Source organism: Scyliorhinus canicula, chromosome 3 (assembly GCF_902713615.1).
Source record: "Scyliorhinus canicula chromosome 3, sScyCan1.1, whole genome shotgun sequence".
NCBI lineage: Eukaryota > Metazoa > Chordata > Chondrichthyes > Carcharhiniformes > Scyliorhinidae > Scyliorhinus > Scyliorhinus canicula.
In genome coordinates, this window is record NC_052148.1 from 135,220,711 (window position 1) to 135,246,553 (window position 25,843).

A 25,843-nucleotide genomic window follows, 5' to 3' on the forward strand; every position below is an offset into this window, starting at 1 on the left:
ATGAGCACGGGCTAGGATTGCCCCCAGAATGAATACACACGGTCTAGGGGTTGGCATGTTGGTGCCGCGAGCGATTGCCCCGCCCGCACCTGCTGCCCTCCCCCTTCCTCCCCCATTGCTGCCCACCCCTCAGGAAGGTGTCCGTCCCCCCCAGCCGAGGGTCCCCGACCCCCCGCAGAGCACAGGGGCAATAAGCTCTGAGCCCACTGGCTCATTGCCTGTGAGCAAAGATGGCTACTTTCCTCCTCAGCTCCCCGCAGAAGCCCTGCCGCCAGATTCACGTTTTTCAAAAGGAGAGCTAATCGGCCCCAGCATGACCACTTGCTGGGGAGGCCACTGAATGATGGGAGGCCGTTGGATATGGAGTGGTTCCCATTAATTGCATGGAAATAGGGCTTAAGTGGTGATAATTGGTTTCTCGACACATTACGGCGAGATCCGATTTCGCCTACAGAAGTGGGCCAGTTGCATCGCTAACTGTCTGGCGCCTGCCGCGGTTCTCATTTTTGCTCAAGCGAGAGGCCGAAGAATCATGCCTGAAGTGGCAGAAAATGGGATTAGAATAGATAGACACTTTGTGGCTGGCGCAGACCAATGGGCCGAAGGGCCTCTTTCTGTACTGTATGACTCCAAAGGTTGGCAGAAAATACTGAAACTGAACAACAGGCTGCCTTTAAAGAAGAGATAGTTCAAGAACATATTCCCATGAAAGGGAAAGGTAGGACAAACAAACCCAGAGAACCAGAGATAACAAAACTAATAGACATTAAGAAAAGAAAAAGTATGCTAATGACAGATCAGGTGGAAAATACAACGGAGAACCAGGCTGAATTTGGAGCTTCACAGGGAAATTGAAAAGGCAAATAAAAGGAGCGAAGATAGAATGTCAGAGACTGGCAGTGAACATAAAAGGGAATCCAACATTCAGCTACAAGCAAATGTACAGTAACACAATAGGGACCAAAAAAGGGATTTATGCAGGGAGAATATCTGAGGGCTACTCCATCTCCATTTAACATTCTCTTATATACTGGCATCGTATGTATCTCAGCGGGGAGTGTCTAGCTGAGATCAACATGTTATGAGTCACCGGGCACAAGTGTAGTCAAGCTAGGGGAAAAGATGATCATATGCCTGCTCCCAGAGGGCAAGGTTGCAGATAGGTTCTCCTGCAAAGACTCTGATGAGGACTTTAATGAGATGGCATTCAGGAGAATGCTGAGGATTCACACCCAAATGCTGGGTACATTGGCAGGTCCGCTGGAAGTTTTATTTTACCGTCAAAGAGCATGGCGGTCCAACTCCAACTCGAGAGGTTTGTGGAGCTGCTCAGTGAAAACACATTCACTGACAGGCCACCACCTTTGTGAGGCATTCAAACTTGTTCTCAGGGCCAGACTCTAGGACTTGCCCTCCCCATCCACCTGCTCCCATCCCTTTCGCGGATTTGCATTGAGGCTTCTCCAAGTCTCTTCCCCTGGACATGAAACATTCTGGGCAGGATTCGCTGTTTCTGAGACTAAGTGTTGACGCTGATGCAGAATTCATGGACTTTCACGACAGCAAACCTGGTGCCGAACCTAGATTGATTCAGCAACTGCGGAGGGGCTAGCACCGACGCCACATGGGACACAATCGAACACACGGGAGGCTGACGAGCTGCGGCCGCTTATACACATTACAATCCCTACACACACTCATCCCAGCCAACAGGATGGTACTGGTTGTGCTGGACCATGCCCATACAGCTGATGGGTCGGCTGGAGCCATAGGGCACCTGGGTGGTTGCCTGGGGGGACACCTATATGACATGTGGCCCTAATGTCACAGTGGGCTGTGAGCGGTGTGTGCAGCTGCTTGGTTGCCATGCCGGGTGCAGCAATTGTGTTCCGTGCCCGTTCACCCCGACTCCACAGCCCACCTCCTGGCCACTCCCTGCTAACCTCCCCTGGCCAGCAGCACAACTGTCAGCACACTATGGCAATGTTGGGCACCTTCCGTACCCCCTCCCTCTCCCTCATTAGCCACCATGCCGGTTTCCCCATTTTTAAAAACACAAGTGAACCGTGCCGTCGGGAACCCGGCCCATTGGAAGCGGAGCATCCTGGAGGCCCCGGAGAATAACGGGTTTGGCCCGCTAATGGCATGCAAATGGTGATTATTGTATGTGCGTTCTGGACCGCATTGACGCCGCTGTCGAGGTGCTGGATAATTGCGAATTGGCATCAAATGGGCGCCCGCTGCGATTTTAGCGTTGGTACCTATTCTTCGGCCAATCGTGTTTTGCAATTTCGGCGTAAGCCAACGGAGAAACCCGCCCTTTCTCCCTCCTCTTTTGCACCTGCTTACTTGTGCCTCCAGCAGGGAGGCTTGGGAGCTCTTTCTCTTTCTTACTACTTCAGTTGGTGTGCTTCTCTTTATAGCTTTTGCAAAATAAGTGCGGTTTCACTCTAAGAAGGGCAGTGTCACGATATGCAAACATGCAACCAATGAACACTCAGAATAGGACACAACCAATAGATAGACAGGACACTTAGAGGTGACATCGCCACAAGGGAGCATGACATAAACACTATAAAAGGGATGAGGCACTCACACCCTGCCTCTTTCCACAGACAGACATCTAGAGAGTTAGACAGGGTTGATCAGCAGCATTACACCCAGCACATGACTTAGAGCAAGCTGGTACAGTTAGACCAAGTTACTGCAGTTAGATTAGCAGAGAGTCAAACTCATTTGAGAACTGTGCTAATAGTTCAATAAACACGTTGAACTAATTTCAGAGTCTGGAGCATCCTTTAGTTAAGACTGCATCAAGTAGCAGCCTGTGTTATCCGAAGCAGCATAACACAACAGACAGGGCTGCTACAACTGGCATTCAACCAGCAAGCAATGCATTTTGTGCGGGGCTGCATGCTGTATCTCCAGAGCAATAGGCGTAGAGTAATTGTAAATAATCTCTGTGCCTGAAAACAGGAATACTTAAATCTTTCCCCCAAAATGTTATTAAAATATTATACTAAACAATGCCCGTTGATATAAAAAAGATTTTGGGTGGTTTTGAAATTGGACGATATGTCCACATGAAAGAATTAAATTACCAAAGCCCTTTTTGTTTATTAAACCCATTCCTTTATCAGATGATGTACACTTGGTACTTTCATGGAACGACCATCCATTTTGTTTTATATTCCAGGGTAGATGGATAACTTCAGATGAAACTTCCAAGCACATAAAGCTGTGTAAGTGTCCACTTTGACCTCTGAAAACAACACTGTGAAATTTGGGGCATCAATATAACATTGCAATATGCATCATTTCAGTGTTGACAATCCACAATCTGTAAATGGCATTTTAACAGTCGCAACTGTACAGCAACCGAAAGTGTTGCATTGAATATCTAAAGCTGTTTTAATACATTAATAAAGGGTTTATATTATTGCGTGGTTGGATTGGAGTTGTCTCAATAATTCTCGAAGTCTGTTAGCTGCAAACTCAAACTTTATTGCAGCATATTTACAGTTATACAAACGCTTCTTTACGTCCGCTTCTTTCCATGCTGCTTTCTCCTAGACTCTCCCAGATCACATAAGTATATGTCACTTCCTTCTTTGGCATCACAGACTATTACAGTGAACTCTTTATGGTGCTTAATCTAACATACTCCATTGTAGTACACCTCCCCCAAAGTCTCTGATCAGACTTCAATGTTCTTTAACATTGCTGGAAACTCAATGCTTCAGTCTCCTCGTCAATCTGAGCATTTCAGTGATTTGAAGTCTCATAGGAAATGTAGCCTCTTTTACTCTCTTAGATAAATGTTGTTTTTTGTTCTCTCTCCATGTTCTCTTATTATTCTCTCTTCTTTCTCTTTCCTCTTTTGACATTCTCACCTTCTCTTACACCAATTAGCATTATGGCATCTTGACTATGTTACTGTACCTCTTTCTCCGATCATTTGTGGGGAACAAAGCATTCTGATTCCGGATGTTGAACAGGATTTGAACTAGTAAATGGTTCAGGATCAGCTGCTTCATTGTCTTCATTCATTTCTGATGGTGGCTACCTGTCCGGTCTCTGTTTTTCACTCTATTGCTCAACTGCAATAAAAGCACTTCTGTCTCTTCTAAACATGCCCAGTTCCATCTGGACAATGCAAAATCTCCGGTGTGATGATTTCTTCATTATTTCTCCAAATCCCAATTGATTTCTGATCCAAACCTGTTCTCCCTGTCAAAGATCTTATAATGCACTTGCTCTGTGATGGCTATCAAAGTGTTTCATCTGTTTACTTTGGTAAATTTCCTCTCTTTCTCCTAATTTTTCGAAGGGCAGGATTTTCCAGCCCTTCTTGCTGACGTTATCTCCCAAACCCACCAAAGGCGATCTCCGTGGCGGGTTCCCCGGCGGCACCACCGGCCAGTCACGCAAAATGCGTAGATATCTGGGATCTTCCAGTCCCGCTGGCAGCCAATACGACAACAAGCATGGGGGGAGTGGGGGGGGGGGGGGGGGGGGGGGGGGGGGCAGTAGATCCAGACCATTATCTGTGTTTTTGACCTGTCTATTAAAGTATTTGCAAGGGTAGAGATCTGTGTCTACAGTCTTCTCATGAATAACTCACTTGGAGCTAATCCATTCTGCAAGGGTCACGATCGGTAACTCAATTTTTGCTTCAGGAATGTCTTTCAGTTCTGACACCACTCTCTGCTTCTCCATTAGCCTAAGAAACCTCGGTGAACTAATTCTGCAAGCTCTTGAAACCATGGCTGGGATTGTCCATTTGGCAGACTAAATGAGTAGTGTGCGAGTCGCAATTCCGTTGGGGGTGCTATTGTCCTCTTTGACCAGGAACCTTGCACACACATTCAACCAGTTACAGACCTCCCCATAGAACTCGCCTCCCAGCTTCTCAGCGTATCCGTTCTGTATGCCCTCAGATAAGTTGACACATAACAGGCGAGAGCAGCAGAAGACCAGAGCTGGGATCCTGAACACCGTGTCCAAACCTCTACGGAGGAGGGGGCAATGCAGCCAGGGGACAAGGCCGAGGAAAGGGCAGTGACTGACATGGAGGTCGGCATGTGGCAAACAAGTGAGGGCCCAATGTAAAGCTGAGCCCCTAGACCAAGAGAGTCACCCCTCTTCCACAGAGCAGTCCATTCCAAGGTCTTATCGTGTCTTTTGCCTTTTGTCTTGCAGGAGCACCATTAGTCGAGGTCAGGCCGTCTGCCCCCCAGCCACATTCCCAGCATAGCCTGGAACATCACTCTGGGGAAAACACTGCCTTCTCATCACGCTGTCGCTTGCACCCTTGGCCATCACAGCGACTATCACCTCGGTGGAGTATTTTAGTGAAGAGACTCCTGGGTCATCTTCTGGTGCGCACGTCACACATGCTGCAACACATCAGGTGGAGGCAGGATCTCCTGAGGGAGCGGGCGGTCGGAGGCTGCCCAATCCCAGCGAACAACAACCCAGGTATCACACTTCTAGAAATGATGATCCCATCACTGTAGAGATGCAGACACAGAGCCAGGAATTACAGGAGGGGGAGTCAGCAACTTTCCAGCCCCCTACAGGTGCAGCTGGAGGAGTCCAACCATTTTCAGGTGCAGGAGATGGTACCCAGGCCAACACCTCCTCTCCATCACTGTATCCAGTGGAAGGTCTGGGGCAAGAGGTTAGAGCCATGGGTCAAGACATGCACACTGTGAGGTCAATGGCTGAGGCTCAGGACAGGGGAGCCCGGTCACAGGCAGACATGTTCCGGGCCCACATGGACATTGCTGCGGTGCTCCAGAGCTTGGCCCAGTCACAAAGGGTCATGGCTGAGGGCATTGAGAGCCTTGACAGGTGCTGACTGACTTTATTCAGCCACAGAGGGACATGCCACAGTTACGGAGGGAAATGACCACGGCAGTGAGGGACATGGCAGAGGCAGTGAGGGGCATGTCACACTCACTGAGGGACATGTCCCAATCTCAGAGCTCCATGGTTGAGTGCATCGAGACCATGGATCAGACAAGATGGGCCTCCAGGACTGGAGATGGATGGTGATGGTGGAGCCTCCAGAGCTCACTCCAACCTCAACTTCATCCGAGCCCGGTAGCCATAAAAGTACCCTGAAGAAGGGGGAAGTGATGGGGCCTAAGCCTGTGTCTCCCGCTGGGGAATTGCTCGAAAACTTCAGTCCTTTGAATCCCCCCTCCACTTGACACTGGTGCATCTCATGGGCAGAGGGCAGAACAGGCTGACACATTGTCACCTGTGACACCCGAAAGTCAACAGGGCCCATACTGGCCCAGGCCTTACAGAGGACGACCGCCAAGGGCATCACAGGTCAGAGGGCGAAACAAGCAGCAGGCCACCTCCACTTCCGATGTGCTATCTGGGGTTATACCTAGAAGGGGCTGTAGGCCACATAAAATAAGAAAGTTAGATCACTCTTGAGTTGGCACGGGTGCAGCAGATAGTTAGGGGTTAGGGCGCAACAATATATGTGCTCACCATTAAACTCTTTTGCACCAACAGTCCATCCTGCCTGTCACCTCTGTCTGATGGGTATTAGTGCAGGGCTGGACTGGGTGTAAAGGGTGGTATTGGGGGGGGGGGGGGCTGTGGTGGATTGAGCAGTGCAGGGCCCCCATGACAAATGAACAGTCCACATGGTGTCACCCTCAGAAAAGGTGGTAGGGCACTGTTATGTTTGGTCTTTTATACCTCACAAAGGAATCCACCAAACACCTCGACTTGTCCAAACCAGAATCTTTTATTGAGTCTTATGTGGTAAGATAGCAATCTGTTACAGAGTACGTTCTCATGGATCTTCTTATTACTCCTCTGGAACTATACCTAGCACTGACTATTTGCTTGTGTCTCTTACTATCATCTGCTACCAACTGGCGAAGGCCGGATGTGTGTTCACTTATAAGAGAGTCCCTGGTCACATGATCTTGGTCTTGCAACCGCATGGTGTGCCTGCAACGGTTGGAGGTTGCCCATTATCCATCTATGATATACCCCATAGGCATATCACCACAGGCATGGGGCAGAAGTGTGAGACCGCCTTGTATGGCAACTTAACCTATGATGACCATTCATCATCTCCCGACACCTCCGTCTCCCCCAAAGAATATATAGACCCATGAGATGGATTGGCCAGCACACATGCAAGGATCATCCGGGCAGATAGTGCAATGTTAGATTTAATTGTGAGTAAGGAGCCAAATTTAATTAGCAGCCTAACTCTGCACATTTATCAAATAGTGAACGCAGCATGATTGATTTCAGTGTAGCATTTGAAAGTGAAAAATCACGATTCATATGAGAATTTTAGACTTGGGAAGGCTGACTTTAACGGGATTTTCATGAGACAGAGACCATCCATGGTAAACTGGAAAGATCTGTGAATGGATCAAATGACTGAAGATCAGTGGAGAATATTTAAAGAAACATTTAACGAGATACAAGCGAGCATATACCCCTGAGAGGAAAAGGCTCCACTTCACAAAATAAAACAGCCATGGACAACTAAAGAGGTTTGGGTCAAAACTAAAAGAAAGGGCTTACAAAAATGCAAAATGTAGTACAGATCTGGATGAATGGGTAGATACAAAAATCAGCAAAAGGTCACAAAGCAGCTTATAAGAGCTACTAAAAGGGATTATGGAAGGAACCATGCAAGGAAATCACCTTCAATAAGAAGAAATGTTACAGTTATATAAAGGGAAAGGGGGTGGTCAAGGGCAATGTATGCTCATTGAAAGCTGAAAATGGCGATATTGTCAGTGATAATGGGGAAATGGCAGACATGTTGAGTAATTACTTTGCCTCAGTATTTACAATTGAAAAGGAAGATAACTTGTCGGAAGACCCAAAACAATTATCAGTCAATAGAGGACGGGGACATAATACAGTTAACAATTAATACAAGTGCAGCATCAGTAACTAGGAAATTAAAGGAACTAAAGAGTGACAGATCTCCAGGACCTGACGATTGCCATCCGAGGGTGTTAAAAGAAGTCCGGGAGCACATTGTAGATGCCCTAACTATAACCTTTCAGAGTTCCCGAGATTCAGGAGTAGTCCCTCTGGATTGGGATATTGCATATGTCATTCCACTTTTTAAGAAGGGTGGAATGGGGAAATCAGGGAATTACTGACCGGCTAGCTTAACATCTGTGGTGGGGAAATTGCTGGAGTCTATAATCAGGGTGGGGTAACAGAACAACTTGAAAATTTTTAGTTGATCAGGGAGAGCCAGTATGGATTCATGAAGTGAAGATCATACCTGATTAATCTTATTGAATTTTTATTATTTTTTATTTATTATTTTTTATTTTTTTTAAATTTAGTGTACCCAATTCATTTTTTCCAATTAAGGGGAAATTTAGCATGGCCAATCCACCTACCCTTCACATCTTTGGGTTGTGGGGGCGATACCCACGCAGACACGGGGAGAATGTGCAAACTCCACACGGACAGTGACCCAGAGCCGGGATTCGAACCTGGGACCTCAGCGCCGTGAGGCTGCTTACTGAATTTTTTGAAGAGATGACTAAGATAGTGAATAGGGAAATGTCTATGGACGTTATTTATTTGGACTTCATAAAGGCATTTGATAAAGTCCCACAAAGGAGCCTGTTAACTAAGATGGAAGCCCACAGATTTGAGGGCAAATTATTGACATGGTTAGGAAATTGGTTGAGTGGCAGGTGACAGAGAGTGGGAATAATTGGTAAATATTCTAATTGGCAGGAGGTAACTAGTATTGTGCCACAGAGATCTGTGTTGGGGCCTCAATTATTCATTAATGACTTGTACTATGGTATAGAAATTTACATATCCAAATTTGCTGATGATAAAATTAGGTGGCATTGTAGACAGCCTCGATGATAGCATAACATTGCAAGGAGATATTGATAAACTAGGTGAATGGGCAAATTTGTGGCAGATGGAATTCGACGTAAGCAAGTGTGAGATTATCCATTTGGGGCCACAAAAGAATAGACCAGAGTACTTACAAAATGGAAAGAGGTTAGGTACTGTGGATGGCCAAAGAGACTTAGCGGTTCAGGTACATAGATCCTTAAAATGTCACGAATAAGCACACAAAATAATCAAAAAGGCTATGGAATGTTAGGATTTATACCTAGAGGACTGGAGTATAAAGACACAGAGGTTATGCTGCCGCCATACAAAACCCTGGTTAGACCCCAGCAGTGTGAGCAGTTCTGGACATCACAGCTTAGGAAGGATATTTTGGCCTTGAAAGGAGTACAATGTAGGTTTGATAAAATGAGAATTGGACAATATGGGTTAAAATACAAGAAGAGGTGACACAAATTAGTTCTGTTTTTGCTAGAATTTAGAAGCCTTAGGGGTGATCTAATGCAAGTATTTAAGATATTAACAGGGAAAGACAGGGTAGATAAAGATAAACTATTTCCACTGGTTGGAGATTTTAAAACTGGGGGCATTGTCTTAAACTTAGGGCGCGACCGTCCAGGAGAGATGTTAGGCAGCACTTCTTCACTCAAAGGGAAGTAGACGTTTGGAACTCTCTCCCACAAATAGCAGTTGAAGCTAGATCAGTTGTTAAATTTAAATCCAGGCAGATAATTTTTTAAGTAAAGTTATTGAGGGGTATGGGCCACAGGCCCATGCAGTTATGCCATGGATCAGCCATGAATGCTGGGATAGACTCAAGGGGCTGAATGGCCTACTCCTGGTCCTAATGTGATCCAAAAGACAGGGGTCAAACATTGTCAGATAATGAGGAGTACCAGAGCTCATCTCACCGCAAGTCAACATCATCGCCCATTCCGTGGACAAGACCAGCTGATACTGCTAACCCAAGGCCAACACCCTGTGGTGATGTGGTTGCCCTCTCAAAGGGGGCGAGGAGACGCTATGGAAGGCTAGGGGAAAGATGGAGTGCAGGTCTGAAGGACAGGGAATGTGTAGTGATGGACTGAGGGACAGGGAAGGGGTGAGTGGTTATGGGGAAGGGGATTTCATGTTGAAGTGGGGGGGAATGGGGGGGGGAGGGTGGAAGAGAAGTGGGACAGAGCGGTGGAGCTGGCCAGGCCTCTTAGTTGGCAAAGTGGGAGGTGATTACTTTGTCCCGTGTGTGGGGGCCCTGGATCACACACGTTGTGCAGCCTGCCTGGGATTCACATCCAATTCATCCCGGACACCATCCTAATCCTCACTGTCAGATGAGTCAATCATCTCAGCTCCAGGACACCACTGCAGGAGTTCCTCAAGGTAGTGTTCTAGGCCCATCCATCTTAATCTGCTTCATCCATGACCTCCCTTCCATTATAAGGTCAGAAGTAGGGATGTTTGCGGATGACTGCTCAATGTTCAGCACCATTCGCCACTCCTCAGATACTGAAGCAGTCCATGTCCAAATATAGCAAGACCTGGACAATATCCAGGCTTGGGCTTACAAGTGGCAGACAATGACCATCTCCTACAAGTGAAGATCTAACCATCACCCCTTAACATTCAATGGCATACCGGGTTGCTGCTGGAATGGCCAGGAAGGAGCTGGTATGGGCCGGGGGAGTAGAGGAGAGACGTTATCGCCATGGGGAACGGGTCGGGCGGGGCGAGCTGGCCTGGGGCGAGCAGTCGATAAGCTATGGCTAGCCGGCGGGGGAGGGGGGCGGGTTGCCCTCTGATTCGGCTGATTACCTGGAACGTGAGGGGGCTGAATGGGCAACTTTACGTCAGCAATCTTATTTGGAAAGCATCAGCCCAGCAATTAGTCGTGGCCGGGTTTCACAAAAAGACGCTATGGTTTCAAACATGGAAAAAGAGCAACTGCGAAGTTTAATTGGGCAACTGAATTGGTTAGGTAGACGGACTAGACCGGACATGAGTTTTGATGTCTTAGAGTTGAGTACAAAAATGAATGATCCCAAAGTGGAAGACATAATAAGAGCAAATAAAGTGTTGGCCAAACTAAAAATGCAGGAATGTGTTTGAGACTCCCGGTTTTAGGTGACCTTAGGCACTTGAAACTCATAGTTTATAGTGATGCGACCTATGCAAATTTATGTGATGGGGTTTCAAGCGCAGGAGATTTTATAATTTTCCTTTTGGGGAGCAATGGTAAATGTTGCCCTCTTGTGTGGGAAACAAAGAAAATAAGGAGAGTGGTCAAAAGCACTTTGGCTGCTGAGACGTTAAGCCTTGTAGAGGCGGTGGATATGGCCTTTTATATATCTCAGATATTGACAGAAATTTTGGGATTAGGGGATTTGGGTAATATACCAATTGACTGTCACATTGACAATAAATCCCTGTGGGAAACTGTGCACTCTACAAAAAGTGTCAATGAAAAAAGGTTAAGGATAAACATCGCAAGTTTAAGCAGATGTTTGACAGAGGGGAAATAGCAAAAATTAAATGGGTCGACAGTAGCTATCACCTGTCAGACTGTTTTACAAAAAGAGGGGCTAGTTCAAATAAAGTTTTGGATATTGTTAATGAAGGTCGCCTGTTTCTGTGACTGTGTTTTTTCTTCCAAAAAAAAAGAAAAAAAAGAAGGGGGGAAATTGCGTGTGTGTTTTTGAGTTTCTTGTAATTTTGTTTTCACCTAATAATTTTTTTTTCTTCAAGGAAATGGAAACTGTTAAGTAATGGGTTAAGAGACATTCCAATTAGTTGCCTAATTTATGTTAAGTATCCAATAATTGACACTGATTATGTAAAGGGACTTCAGGTGGCCTTTGTGTCAGGTGATATGAAGAGAGTTTTGTGCAGAGTCTGTTAGAGTGAAATAAAGGTGTTTGTAAAAAGCTCTTTATACAACAGCAGCTAAACGTCTAACAGGTGGCTGCCTGGCCTAAGGGTAATAGCGGGGAACAACTTGATGGCAGGTCTGTGAACTCAGGGTGTCCCCCTCGGGATCGGGGTGGCCTGCCTCAGACTGTCATTCCTGCAGTCTGTGTTTGAAACACACCCTTTTGGTGCTACGTACAGGCCTCTGACTGCTCACTGTGTCCTGTGAATGTCCACAGAGCCTCTGGTCATGCAGGCTGCCCCTCTGGAAACCCTCAGATCCCAGCTGACCCATCAATGGGATGGGTGTGGCCAAGCTCAATCAGTGGCCACCAGGTGCTGCCACTCCTCAGGGCACTTATCAGAAGCTCAGCCCCACTGCAGAGGAAGCAGGGGAATAGCAGAGCTCACCCCAAACAATGGACACATGCACCATGGCATTTAGCAGCCTCCCTGGCACACTGCCCCTCTCAGGGCACAGGCCTCACCAGTTACACTAGCAGCTAGCCCATCCCTCAGGCCTACACCTGTCTTCAAATGCTGCTGCCCACCGCACTCCTACTGCCCCTGGTCAGGTTGTCACAACTTGTCATAACCAGACCCACATCACATTGCAGCTAAACTCCCAGCAGAGGCACACTTCTCTCGCTCACCCCTATCTGTAGGAGCTGCCTGCACGAAAGCCTCCAAGCAGGAGGCAGTTGATGCCACACGGTGACCTTCTCCACCACACAGCAGCTGCCACCCTGCTGTTGAGATAACACCCGGCCCACCCAGTGAGGAGACCCACAGGAGACCCCATTGGGGAAACAGAACAGGGGCCACAGAGCCTATCACTGACATGGGTTGCGGTGGCACCAGTACCCCTGTTAGACAGGAACGGGTGCTGAGGATAGAGATTCCCCACATCACAGGCCCAGTCCCATTCAATGTTGGGGACAGGGTTGCAGTGTGGACAACATATCGAAGGGGCTGAGTGAGGGGTGGGGTTGAGTTGGGGATGGGAGGGTAAACTCACCTGGTGAACATTTCTTCCATCCCCCCCCCCCCCCCCCCCCCCCCCCCCCGCAAAGAATTAATTTCGGAGTACAGTCACCTATGCTCGCTATCTATCTGGCCATTGCTGCCGTTGCAGATGCTCGATGGCTGAAGGAGCATGGTCAGCTGAAGCAGGACCCTGCACAAGTGAGGCCTGCCCCAGAAGAGCAGGGGTCAGCCAGTTAGGTTCAAGTGGCAGCTGTTCAACAGGCCGAGGAGGCAGTGTGAAGGAGGCCACACATCAGGGAATGTATGTACCTTCAGTGCCTGTCCTTCGAGGAGCTGCCTGTGCTGCCAAACACTTTGACTGACCAATGAGACCATGCGCCACCTGTGCCAGATAATGGCACACCGGGCACCACAAGTGTTTGGAGGAGGAAACATATTCTGCATGGCCATCAAGGTGACAGTCACCCTGAGCCTTTATGCCTCTGGATCATTCCAGGGCTCGAGCTGGGAGCTGTGTGGGATTTTGCAGACGTAGACACACAAGTGCTTCTGCAATGTGACGGATGCTGTTTTGCCCGGGCATCGGGTTATATAACCTTCAATCTGGACCAGGCCCATCAGGTGCCCGGGCAGCATGATAATAATAATCTTCATTAGTGTCACAGGTAGGCTTACATTAACACTGCAATGGAGTTACTGTGAAAATCCCCTAGTCGCCACACTATGGCGCCTGTTCGGGTACATGGAGGGAGAATTCAGAATGTCCAATTCACTGGGAAGCACGGTAGCACGGTGGTTAGCATAAATGCTTCACAGCTCCAGGGTCCCAGGTTCGATTCCCGGCTTGGGTCAGTGTCTGTGTGGAGTCTGCACGTCCTCCCCGTGTGTGCGTGGGTTTCCTCCGGGTGCTCCGGTTTCCTCCCACAGTCCAAAGATGTGCGGGTTAGGTGGATTGGCCAGGCTAAATTGCCCTTAGTGTCCTAAAAAATAAGGTTAATGGGGGTTGTTGGGTTACTGGTATAGGGTGGATACGTGGGCTTGAGTAGGGTGATCATTGCTCGGCACAACATCGAGGGCCGAAGGGCCTGTTCTGTGCTGTACTGTTCTAATTCTAATTCTAATTCTAACCTTATTCTGAGTCTAACTCTTCCAATTCCAGCTCAGAAAACACTTTGCTTTGGATTTTACTGTCATAAGTTAGAGAAAGAGCCAATGCCATACCTTGTTTTCTCTTTCCCAAGACAGTTACCTTAGTCCACATAACTACTGCACTTCTCCATTGGTCGTACGATCCCCTTTCAGAAAATAAGGGGGGGGGTGGGTAGTCATATCCGGCCATCCTTATCCTAGGTTCAGCCATATATCTTCATTTTTTTTCTTCTCACTCACTCCTTGGTTTGGTCTGGAAATGTTGTATCTTTCAACCCTTCACATTTGCACAGCAACCATACTCTGCTACCATTTGTTAGACGTTTAGCTGCTGTTATATAAAGAGTCAAAGGTACTGCTCCTTTTTACAAACACCTTTATTTCACTTTAACAGACTCTGCACAAAACTCTATCTTCACATCACCTGGCACAAAGGCCACCTGAAGCCCCTTTACATATCAGTCAATTATTGGATACTTAACATAAATGAGACAACTAAGTGGGATGTCTCTTAACCCATTACTTAACACCACCTCCCAGCAAGCCTGACAAGTGTGGACATTTTTTTAGAGTTTTTTTTATCTTCTCACTCTTCCTCAACAGCCATTGCACCCAGGCAGTGCTCGTAGATACTTGCACCAATTGGTGCCCACATGGCTTCCACCTACAAGGGCCTGAGCATCGTGGAGGGGTGAAGCATGAAGTGTCCAACCCGTTAAAGATATTAAAATCCATGTAAATGACGGTTTTGCATGATCCGCCAGTGTGGGGTGTAAATTCCGACATTGCTGCCAGTGAGAGACCAGAGCATGGCGTTGGATTCAGCACCAGGCACAAAACGGATGTTTCAAATTCACGCGATTCTCCTCCCGATTGGGTTTCTTGCTTCCAGCGTCGTAAAGAGGAGAATTCAGGCCCCATATGTTCACGAATTGTGGACCATGATCTGATATCACAATATCAGGAATCCCAAAGACTGCAAAAATTTCTTTCAATAACATTATCATTGCCTCTTTCTGGTGACCACGTAACTCTTTCACTTCGAACAGCAATTACCATTATTATGAATATTTTCCTTCCGTGCTCAATTAAATGCATTCCCAGGCATTCCCATGGCCTTGTAGGAAAAGAAGATGTTAGTAGTGTTTCTTTTGATTCCTGTTTGTGAATGCTAGATGTGATAAATCTGTGTATCATTTCTTCCAATGATTTTGAGAAACTCAGCCATCAAACCACTTACCGTGCTGTGACTCTGCACATAACAATACAGTAAATAAATGGCTTTGATCTAGGTGTTGTAAGATTTCAAGTCTCAATGCTTTGGGGATTACTGTTCTATCATCTTATATCAGTACAATATAATACAACAGTGGTGACTACCACAATCAGTAAATCATCCATCACTGTCAGATGTGCTCTCTGCTCGAAATGTCTAAAAATCGGATTATGCAGTGTACATGGTGGCCTTCTTTCTACAAAATTCTCTCATCTGTTTACATTCCTCATCTGATTTTTGAATCTCTCTGATCTCACTAAATCTTTGTGTAGTTGTCGGTAATGTATGGATTATCCTTATAGCAAACTCATCAACGGGCAGGTTTCTCCGTTCTACCGCTCCAGATTTCTGGGTCAGCACTCTGGCAGGATTCCCCGTTTCTCCGGTAGGTCAATGGGGTTTCCCATTGTGGGGCAGCCCCACACCGCCGGGAAACCCGCGGGCTGCCGGCAAAATGGAGCATCCCGACGGCGGAGAACTCAGCCCAACTTCTTCCACAAATTCAATCCCACATTTTTCTGGATTCTCTGTTTCACTGCGTGATAATGCACCTGCTGTGCTCTGTTGTTTCTCTTGAACATAAACCGTGCGAGTATCAAACCTCATCAATCTTAATTTAACCTATGAACACTTGATGGCATCAGCTCTTTCATAGTCAATAGTGTGATTAAAGGTTTGTGGTCTGTTCCTATCATAATGTGGAGGCCGTAGACATAGTGAGCAAATTTCTTGCATGTCCACGTGGCTGCTAATGCTCCCTTTTCAATTACCGCTCAACTTTCCTCTGTATCTGCTAATGAACCCAATGCATAATAGATTTGTTGGCATTTTTCATTTTGTATCTGAAAAAGTACTGCCCGCAATTCTGTCACTGCTATTATTGTGCTCACTCCAGATCATGATGTGCTAATATCTTCGATGATGTCATCCTCTCCCTGATTTTTTTCAAATGATTTGGCCAAAGAACTAAAGGAGTGGCTCATTGTGCACTGTTAATTTTTTTTGTTGAAATTTTGCTCCTTGATTCACCATTCCATGAACCTTTGAAACTCACTGATGTTTCTTAGAAGTGGAAATTCTTTTGTGATTCCTGTAATGTTCTTGTTGGACGCCTTATTTATTCCAAGAACACTTGTAGTTAAAGCTATAAACGATTTATTAACATTTAGTGTGGTTAAACTGTATACAAGAGAACAGATGAAAACATAGTAAAATCATGCACATGAAGTCTCTCTCTTTGACTTCCTCTCGCCAGTCTGAGGGGTCAGTTGACTTTAATATTCACTTATATACTAGTGAGGCTCCTAGTGGTCAGCCAGTAAATTACAACACAACCATGATATCACTACAACCCCAATCTTCAATGGATCAATTGTTATTTCTGATCCATTCACCATGTGACCAAGACACATGATTGTTGACTGTGAAAACTTGTACTTATAGTTAAGTGTCAAGCCTGCCTCTTGTTTTCTCATCCCTGCTCTCACTCGCACGTCACGCTCAGTTTGAGTGGACCCATGTATCAACTTGTTAAAAACTCCACATCAATCCTTATAAAATCTTCCATAAGGTGTTATGAAAGTGTGAGACGCTTGGACTGCTGGTATTTACCGGAATTTCCTTTTAGCACCTAATTTAGAAAATACTGAGCTTTTCTGTCATTTTATTAAACTCGTTTTTAAAAATATTTTTATTGCGTTTTTACATCTGTACACTCGACAATCGATGAACAAGACGGATTGTATGTACAATTTACATGTTCCCCTTTCATTGGCCTTCTCCTTCTCCCCCCTACTTTGCTTCCCCCCTTTTCCTCCCCTCTTTTGTTGTTCGGGCTCCATCTTGGGCCCTTTCTTCTGTCGTAGATGCTGTAGGCCAGTGGTTCCCAACGTGGGGCGTAGGCCCCACAGGGGGGCAATTTGATTTTTAAGGGGGGCAATGGAGGTCTGGGTCCAAATTTTCGATTTTTATTTTTTTAGATTTTCCATCAGGTAAACATATGTAGTTTATGTTTCAGATGTTATTTTGAGTAAATAATTTTTTTGGGGTAAAAAAGGTCTTTATTGTATAGTTATTACATAATCACCGCGCCATCGCTCTTCATGCACGTCGCACGAAGCGCGCGAGGTCATGGGAGATCCTTATTTATTGAATTGGATTTAGAAATGCGATTCAAAGAGCTTTTGCTAAGTTACCCTTATAATATCTATTTCCTCCGTTTTCTCTCAAGGGAAAGCAATCCATTTTCTGAGAATTCACAGTCCAAACAATCGTGTCATTTGAAACATGGAAGTCTGGCAATATCTGGTCTGAGAGGATACAGGGAAAGATCCCACAAAAGGTTAATAGCAGCTGCAAAGAGCAGGATTGTAAAATGCAGATCCTTGCTCACAAGCAGGCTTAGCAAACACACAGGTTTCATGTGGTAAGCTAAAACAATGGCTCACACCTTCATGGAATGTAACTATCTCAGGAAGCATCTGGAAAAGCATGGATGAGAGTTTCAATTGCATTAAGTGACGAATGTTTAAAACAGGCAGGTCTTTCAAGTCATAACCAAGTTAAATTTTAGCATACAGCTAAAAGCAAAGTTTCACACCTTAATTGAAATAAACTCTCTTAGTAAACAGCTGAAAAGGATCGATGATGCTCAGTCGAATTTGGTGTCAATTCTAAAGTGTAAAATTCTATGAACATCAAGTCAATTAAAGAAAATTGGAGACGACCTGTCTACGAGAAACATAATTTAAGTCAAAATCAAAGGCAAAGTTATGAGCTGGGGACAATTGGAAAATTAAACGATTCGAAATCACAGAAATAAAAGTTAACTATTGAGACCAAAACATTTTTTAATCAGATCTGAGAGGAGACGTTATGCCAAAAATGAATAATTAGTGGTATTAAAATGTTTACATCAAAGATACTTTTTAACTATCAAAGTGAAACAAGCTTATTTACAATAAAGTAGTTAAAACTTAACAACTCTTCGAAAGAGAATATAAACCCGAAGAAAGGGGACAGCCAGCAGAGCCAGAGCCAGCTCTCACAGCTCGGTACATGGGAAGAATAGAACACAGCAATCGAGTTCACCAGCGAATACATCTCAAGAAGACCAAACTTTAAAAAAGATTGATTGTCAAGGTGGGCCTGAAGGTCCCTTCAACCAACAAGAAGGATCCCGAAGCAAGATCTTTTTTCCTTTCTGTAAAGAAAGTGTTTGCAGCTTTTAAAAGAAAAAATATAATAATAAAATAACTTAACTTAACTTAACCTGAAAAAGTGGTTACTAGCCTACTTTACTTACTTAACAACGCAGGACCCAGGACATCGATGCTACTGGTAAGTATTATTTCATTTATGTGTTAACTTAAACGTCTTAAATTCTGAAAGTGCATTTCACTTCATAAGATTTCTCATTTATTTATTTCAGTCACAAACCCTATGCATAAAATGAGTAGTGCAAGCAAGAAGAAAGTTCGTCAGTATTCAGAGGAATATTTAAAACTTGGTTTCATACCCGCTGTCCATGATGAACGGTCACCTTTCTGCCTCTTATGCCAACAATGCTTGACCAACGAATCAATGAAACAAGGTCGTCTTGAGGCGCATTTGAAGGCGAAACATAGTGCGTATGTCAATTCAGATTTGAATTACTTCAAAACTTTAAAGGATAAGTTTGAAAAAAGATCAACAATAAAGTCTCTGTTCACTGCACAAACTGTTACTGTCAGTCGTACTCTTGAGGCTAGTTATGAAATTTCTTTACTCATTGCTAAATCTGGAAAAAATCATACTATAGGGGAGGATTTAATTAAACCATCAATATCAGCATTTCTTAAAACAGTTCTGGAAAAAGATGACAAAGATGTTAAAGCCATGCCACTCAGTAACAACACTGTTAGGAGAAGAATAGATGAAATGAGTGAAGATATTGAAACACAACTTGTTGAAAAGCTGAAATCAAGAAAATTCTCAGTACAAATGGATGAATCAACTGTGAGAGACAGTGAGGCCTTATTGCTAACCTATGTAAGATATATTGATAAAGGTGAATTTGCTGAAGAAATGTTATTCTGCAAATCGTTAGAGACCACCACTACCGCCATTGATATATATAATAAACTAAAACACTACTTAGATGTCAATAATATACCAATGGAAAACATAACATCTTGTGCAGCTGATGGTGCTCCTGTTATGATGGGCAAGAAAAATGGCTGCTTAAAATTGATGAAAGATGAGAACCCAGAAATGCTTCTTGTGCACTGTGTTATTCATAGAGAGAACTTAGTGTCGAAAAATATTTCTCCTGTACTTAATGAGGTACTGAAATCAGTTATCAAATCTATCAATGCTATCAAAGCTAATGCCAAATGTGAGCGTCTTTTGAAGCAATTTTGTGAAGATAACAATGCAGACCATGTGAGACTTTTACTTCACACTGAGGTACGGTGGCTTTCGAAGGGGAATTGTTTGAAAAGATTCATGGAACTATTTGATGAGCTTAGTGACTTTTTAAGTGACAAGCCTGAAATGAAGCACCTGCTAACCATTGATGGAAAAGCGTTTGTGAGTTATTTAGCAGATATTTTGAAAAACTGAATGTGTTGAATAAACAACTTCAAGGAACAAATAAAACTCTTGTTGATGCAAAGGCGAAGATATTTGGCTTTATTTCAATTATCGAGTTATGCCAAAAACATATTTCTGACAAAAGTTTTGACCAGTTTCATTGGCTAAAGAAATGTGAGCCGACTGATGCTGCTGTACTTGTCATTGTGGATCATCTGAAAATGTTGGCCTCTGATTTGAAAGAAAGATTTTCTGATTTAAAACAGATTGATTTTCCAACATGGGTGATGCAGCCAGTGCTAGTGGATCTATCTGATGTTTCAATGCAGTACCAAGAAGAACTCTCGGAAATACAAAATGATGAGTCAGTTAAAACTTTATTCAACATAAAAGGAGCGATGGCATGGCTTTGTGATGAGACAGAAACTAAATACCCAAATTCAACCAGGTTTGCAAGAAAACTGTTGTTACCGTTCCCATCTTCATATTTAGCTGAATGTGGTTTTAGTGCTGCAAATGATTTGCTACTGAAGAAAAGAAATCGACTGGATATCACTAAACGAGGAGATTTGAGACTGAAGCTGACTAAATTAGAGCCCAATATAAAATCTCTTTGCAGCAGGCATGAAGCACAAGGGTCTCACTAACTTTATTCCAATTACCTTGAGGTGAGCTCAAATGGTATTTTGCATTTGATAGGTACCTTTACTTTATTGTACAGTAATTAAAATGATCGAAGTATTACAGAAAAAGCTTCCATTCAAATTAGTTTGTGTTGTATAACATTTCAGTTCTCTATTATATGTTTTGAAACTTTATTTGCTGTTTTCGTATGAGACAATCCACAAATATTTCAATATTCTAATATAGAAATTTTCTCTCTCTTTATTACCTGTGAATACTCTTTTATTATCATATTTATCATTATTATTATTTTAATACCACTTAACGTTTTTGTCTTTTTTTTACAATTTTTTAGTAATTTCTTGCTCAGAACTTTAACTGTCTTTTGTTTATTTCATTTTTCTTTTTCATGGATGCCATGTTCTTTTGAAGCTTGTTTAAACCAAGGTATTGGCGTTTTAAGCTTCTTCAGCTGAAATGGAGTTCACTTTTTAATAAGAATTATATATCACCACATGGGGGGGGGCAATCGGGATTTTAGAGGTGATTAGGTGGGGCATGGCCAAAAAAAGGTTGGGAACTACTGCTGTAGGCTCTTTCATTTTGTAGCTGTTGCCCCTATTGCTTTATTGGCGGGGGTGGGGGGGGGGCCTCCGTTTCCCTCCTCAGTCTTTTCCCATGTCCCCTTTTCTCTGGGTTCCTTCCTTGCTGTCCCCCTTCTCCTCTTTGTTCCTATCTGCTCTGTGGCCCTGACTGCCCTCATTGGCCCCCAACCCCCTCCCTTCCTATCCACTGTTGGCCTCAAAGAGGTCTTGGAACAGGCTGACAAATGGCCCCCGCGCTTTGTAGAAGCTGTCGTCCAACCCTTGCATGGCGTATTTGATCTTCTCCAGGTGGAGAAATTCCAAGAGGTCAGACAGCCAGTCTGCAGCTGTGGGTGGTGCTGCTGATCACCAGCCGAGCAGAATTCTCCGGCGTGCAATTAAGGAATCAAAAGCAAGGGCTTTGGCCCTCTTCCTCATATGTATTTCTGGCTGGTCTGATACCCCGAAGACTGCCACTCTCGGGCACAGCTCCACCCTCACCCCGACAACCTTGGCCAACGCCATAAAGAAGGCTATCTAGAACTCGACACATCTGGGGACAGGTCCAGAACATGTGGGCCTGGTTGGCCGGTCCTCCCATTCCTGTCGTGCTCCGTCTTGTGGTGTCCTCGCCCTTTCTAACAGTCATCCATGAATATCCCCACAGTTTCCCTTCTCCATAATGTCTGCGTCCACCAGTTCCTTTGTGTCTCTCGGGACCCTAGGGGACCTCGTCATCTCCTTGTGGAGAATGTTTTTGATTTGTAAATATCCTTTCGGTCTCTCCGTCAGCTCGTCCGGGGATGTGAGTCTGTCCCTCATGTAAAAGTCCCTAATCGCTAATGTCCCCTGGTCCTATTTCCACTTTTTAAAAGTGGCGTCTAGCATGGCTGGTGGTAACCTATGGTTACTGCAGATGGAGGCCATGGTGGACATCTCAGTTAAACCAAAATGCTGTCTCATCTAGTTCCAAGTTTTTAATGTGGCCACCATCACTGGGCTGGATGTGTATTTTACTGGGGGTGGGGGATGGGGGATGGGAGTGCTGTCGTGGTTACGGCTTGGAGGGTCATTCCCGTACAGGAGTACTCCTCCATCCTCACCCATTCCTTACTCGACTCCCTTACCCATCCCCTCTCTCTCTCGGCTGTGGCTGTCGAATGGTAGTAGTGCAGATTCGGGAGTGCCAGGCCGTCCATGCTTCTTCTCCTCTGCAGTGTTGTCTTGGGGATTCTTGGATTCTTCCTATCCCACACAAATGGCCAATCATTTTATCTATTTCTTGGAAAAAGGCCTTGGGGATGAAGATTGGTATGGATCTAAACAGGAAGAGGAACCTTGGCAGTATGTTCATTTTGACCGTCTGCACCCTCCCTGCCAGGGAGGATGGGAATGCATCCCATCTCTGTAGGGCCTTTTTAAACTCCTCCGCCAGACTGGTCAAATTCCATTTGTAGATCTGTGTCCAGTCATGGGCAATCTGGATCCCCAGGTAGCGGAACTTGCTTTGGGCTAGTTTGAATGGTTGACACTCCAGCTCCATATCACCCCCTCAGGTTCACCGGGAATACCTCGCTCTGCCCAGGTTGAGTTTGTAGCCCGAAAAGGCCCCAAACTCTTCCAGGACCTTCATTATTTCTTTCAAGCCGTTCTGTGGGGTCCGAGATGTAGAGGAGCAGGTCATCTGCATAGAGTGAGACTCTGAGCGCTCTGCCTCCTCTTCGGTTGCCCTTCCAGCCTTTTGCGTCTGCAGAGCAATCAGCGGGGGTTCAATTTCAGGGCGAACAAGAGCGGGAACAGCGAGCATCCCTGCCTGGTGCCTCTGTGCAACTGGAAGCATTCAGAGATGGTGGTGTTGGACCACACACTCGCCTTGAGGGCTTTGTACAGGAGTTTCATCCATTTAAAAATAAATGTTTTTATTCTCCTTTTTCACATTTTCTACCAAATTTACACCCACCAACAATAAACAATAATCAGTAACGAATGCAATGTAAATCCCCACATCAATAACAACAATCCCATCCTCCCACCAAACCCCCAGACATTAGCCTGCATGCTAACATAACTAAATGAATCACCCATAGTCACCATTGACACATACAGTCCCCCTCCCCCCAACCCACCCCCCAATGTTCGACGTAATCCAATTCTCGAAAGTGTATAATGAATAATGTCCATGAATTGTAGAACCCCTCCATCCTTCCCCTCAGTTCAAATTTGACCTTCTCAAGAGTCAAGAATTCCAGCATGTCCCCCCGCCACGCCAGGGCACAGGGTGGAGAGATTGATCTCCATCCCAACAGGATTCGTCTTTGGGCGATCAACGAGGCGAAGGCTACAACATTTGCCTCCGCACTCGTTTCCAATCCTGGCTGGTCCGACACCCCGAATATGGCCTCCCGAGGGCCCCGGTCCAGTTTCACGTGCACCACTTTAGGGATTACCCTAAAAATCTCCTTCTAGTAACCCTCCAGCTTTGGACAGGACCAAAACATCTGAACGTGGTTTGCGGGGCCCCCCCTGCAATGTTCACACACATCTTCTACCCCCTCAAAGAGCCGGCTCATCCTTGCCCCAGGTGTTCCATGCATAAGATGAACCTACTCCCCAGCCCAAACCTCTCTAGTACCTCTATGAGATATTTCCATTTGACTCCGTCAAAGGCCTTTTCTACATCCAGGGAGACGATCAACTCTGGTGTTCTCTCCCCGGATGGGGTTAGTATCACATTCAGCAGCCGTCTGATGTTCTGGTACACAGTCTTCCAGTCTCTTGGCCAGGACTTTCACAAGTATTTTTGCATCTACGATAAGCAGTGAAATGGGTCTGTATGATCCGCATTCCGTCGGGTCTTTGTCTTTGTTGGATATCAGTGATCTGGTGGCCTGTGTTAGGGTAGAAGACAGGGAGCCCCTTTATAGCGAGTCTGCAAACATCTCCTGTAGGTGCAGGGCAAATGTTTTATACAAGTCTGCTGGGAATCCATCGGGGTCCTGACGCCTTCCCCACCTGCATGGAGTTGATGCTCTCCATGACCTCACCCAGTTCTATTCGTGCTTCCATCTCCCTCTGTCTATCATCCCCACAACTGGCATATCCAGTCCATTGAGGAACCGTTTCATCCCTGAGTCCCCGTCGGGGACTCAGAGGTGTAGAGTCCTCGGTAAAAGGTCTTGCATGCTTGGCTGACAGTTTATGGTGCGGCTATCAGTCTGCCTCTGCTATCCTTTACCGAGGTTTTCTCCCTCATGGCTGCCTGCTTTCTCAGCTGGTGAGCCAACAGGCGGCTGGCCTTCTCTCCATGCTCATAGACGCCCCCCTGTGTCTGGTGGAGTTGGTGCACTGCCTTCCTGGTGGTTAGCAGGTTAAAGTCCATTTGTAGCTTTTTCCTCTCCGCCAGGAGCTCTACAGGTCGGGGCCTCAGACTTTCTGTCGACCTTCAGGATGGAGTCGATTAGTTGTTGCCTGGCCGCCCTCTCTTCCCTGTCCCTATCTGTCTTGCAGGCTACATTCTCTCCCCTAATTACCACCTTCAGTGCCTCCCAAAACATGGTAGGTGAGACTTTCCCATTCTGCTTGTTAGTGATCTACTCACCTATTGCCGCGGTCACCGTTCTCACCGTGAGGTTGGGCATCTGCGCTCCAGGGTTTCCCTTTGTCCAGGGACCCTCCGAAGTGGCTGCTTGTGGTGCCACCTTGTCTTCTCAACCTGCACCTTACTGCTGAAGTCAATCTGAAAGCCATCCCTTTCTGTCCTTTTATTCCCTTTGTATTCCCTCTTCCCTCCTCTGTCACTCCTGCTACCCACTCACCCACCCCCCTGTGTATCCCCCTCCCGATCTATTCCCCTTCCCCTCTTTCCTCCTCCGCTTTGCCCTCACCAATGCCTTGTCTGCTTTTTGTCCAGGCCATTTGTCCAAACAAACACGTCCACCTCTGCTTGGATGTTGAGATAGTGTTCCTTGTATTAGAACATGACCCAGAATCTGGCTGGGAACAGCATTGCAACTCTCACTCTGCTCCTGTTCAGGGCCGATTTTGCCTGCTTGAACTCAACCCTGCGCTTTGCCAGGTTTGCCCCAACGTCTTAGGATATTCGAATTCTATGTTCTTCCCAGCTGCTCGCCGTCAGTCTGCCTTGCCCACCGCAGGATCCACTCATGATCCTGGTAACGATGCAGTTTATAATTAGTGCCCTTGATTGTTCTCCTGCTTTGGGCTTCGGTCAGAGCGATCTGTGAGCCCTGTCAATCTCTGGCGGCTTGGGGAAGCTGCCTCTCCCAACTAGGCTGCCAGTATCTTGGCCACAAAACCGATTGGCTCCCTGCTCTCGATCCCCTCAGGCAGGCCCGCAGTCCAGATATTCTGACGTCGGGACCTATTCTCCTGGTCCTCGACTTTCTCCTTCAAACTCTCCTGGATCGCCACCGACCTTTTGATTTTGGCCTCCGGAATGACAATCCTATCACTCTGGTCCATTGCTGCCTTTTCCAGCTCAAGGATCTGATGCGACCATCAATTCACTCGAGACAAGAATAGAAGTAAACCGTGGCTGTAATCAACTTAGAACAGTGCCTGCCTGCGACTGATCCAATACTGAGAACCGCCTACAGGTCGACTGCTCTTTATACCTCCCTTCAAGGGGAGGAGCCATGGGCAGAGCCCATACATGCTCCAACATGTTCCCCTATGGATAATGCCATACAATGGCCCATAGGAGAAGCCCACAAGGATAGCACAGATACAAATACAAGGGCAACAGCACAGATACACTGGTGGATTATTTATTTATTTATTTTTTTTTTTAAATTTAGATTACCCAATTATTTTTTCCAATTAAGGGGCAATTTAG

The 25,843-nt window shown here is 45.7% G+C and overlaps 1 protein-coding gene across 1 annotated transcript; it reads left to right on the forward strand.

Annotated features, from left to right (window-relative positions):
- Positions 1 to 18,525: 18,525 nt before the first annotated feature.
- LOC119963639 (zinc finger BED domain-containing protein 5-like) lies at positions 18,526 to 20,001 on the forward strand (the record flags this gene model as incomplete). The annotated part of the gene is given in 3 exon segments (XM_038792967.1): positions 18,526 to 18,547; positions 18,639 to 19,793; positions 19,796 to 20,001. Coding segments are annotated over 2 exon segments (1,350 nt in total), but the record flags the coding sequence as incomplete, so codon positions are not given.
- Positions 20,002 to 25,843: the final 5,842 nt, after the last annotated feature.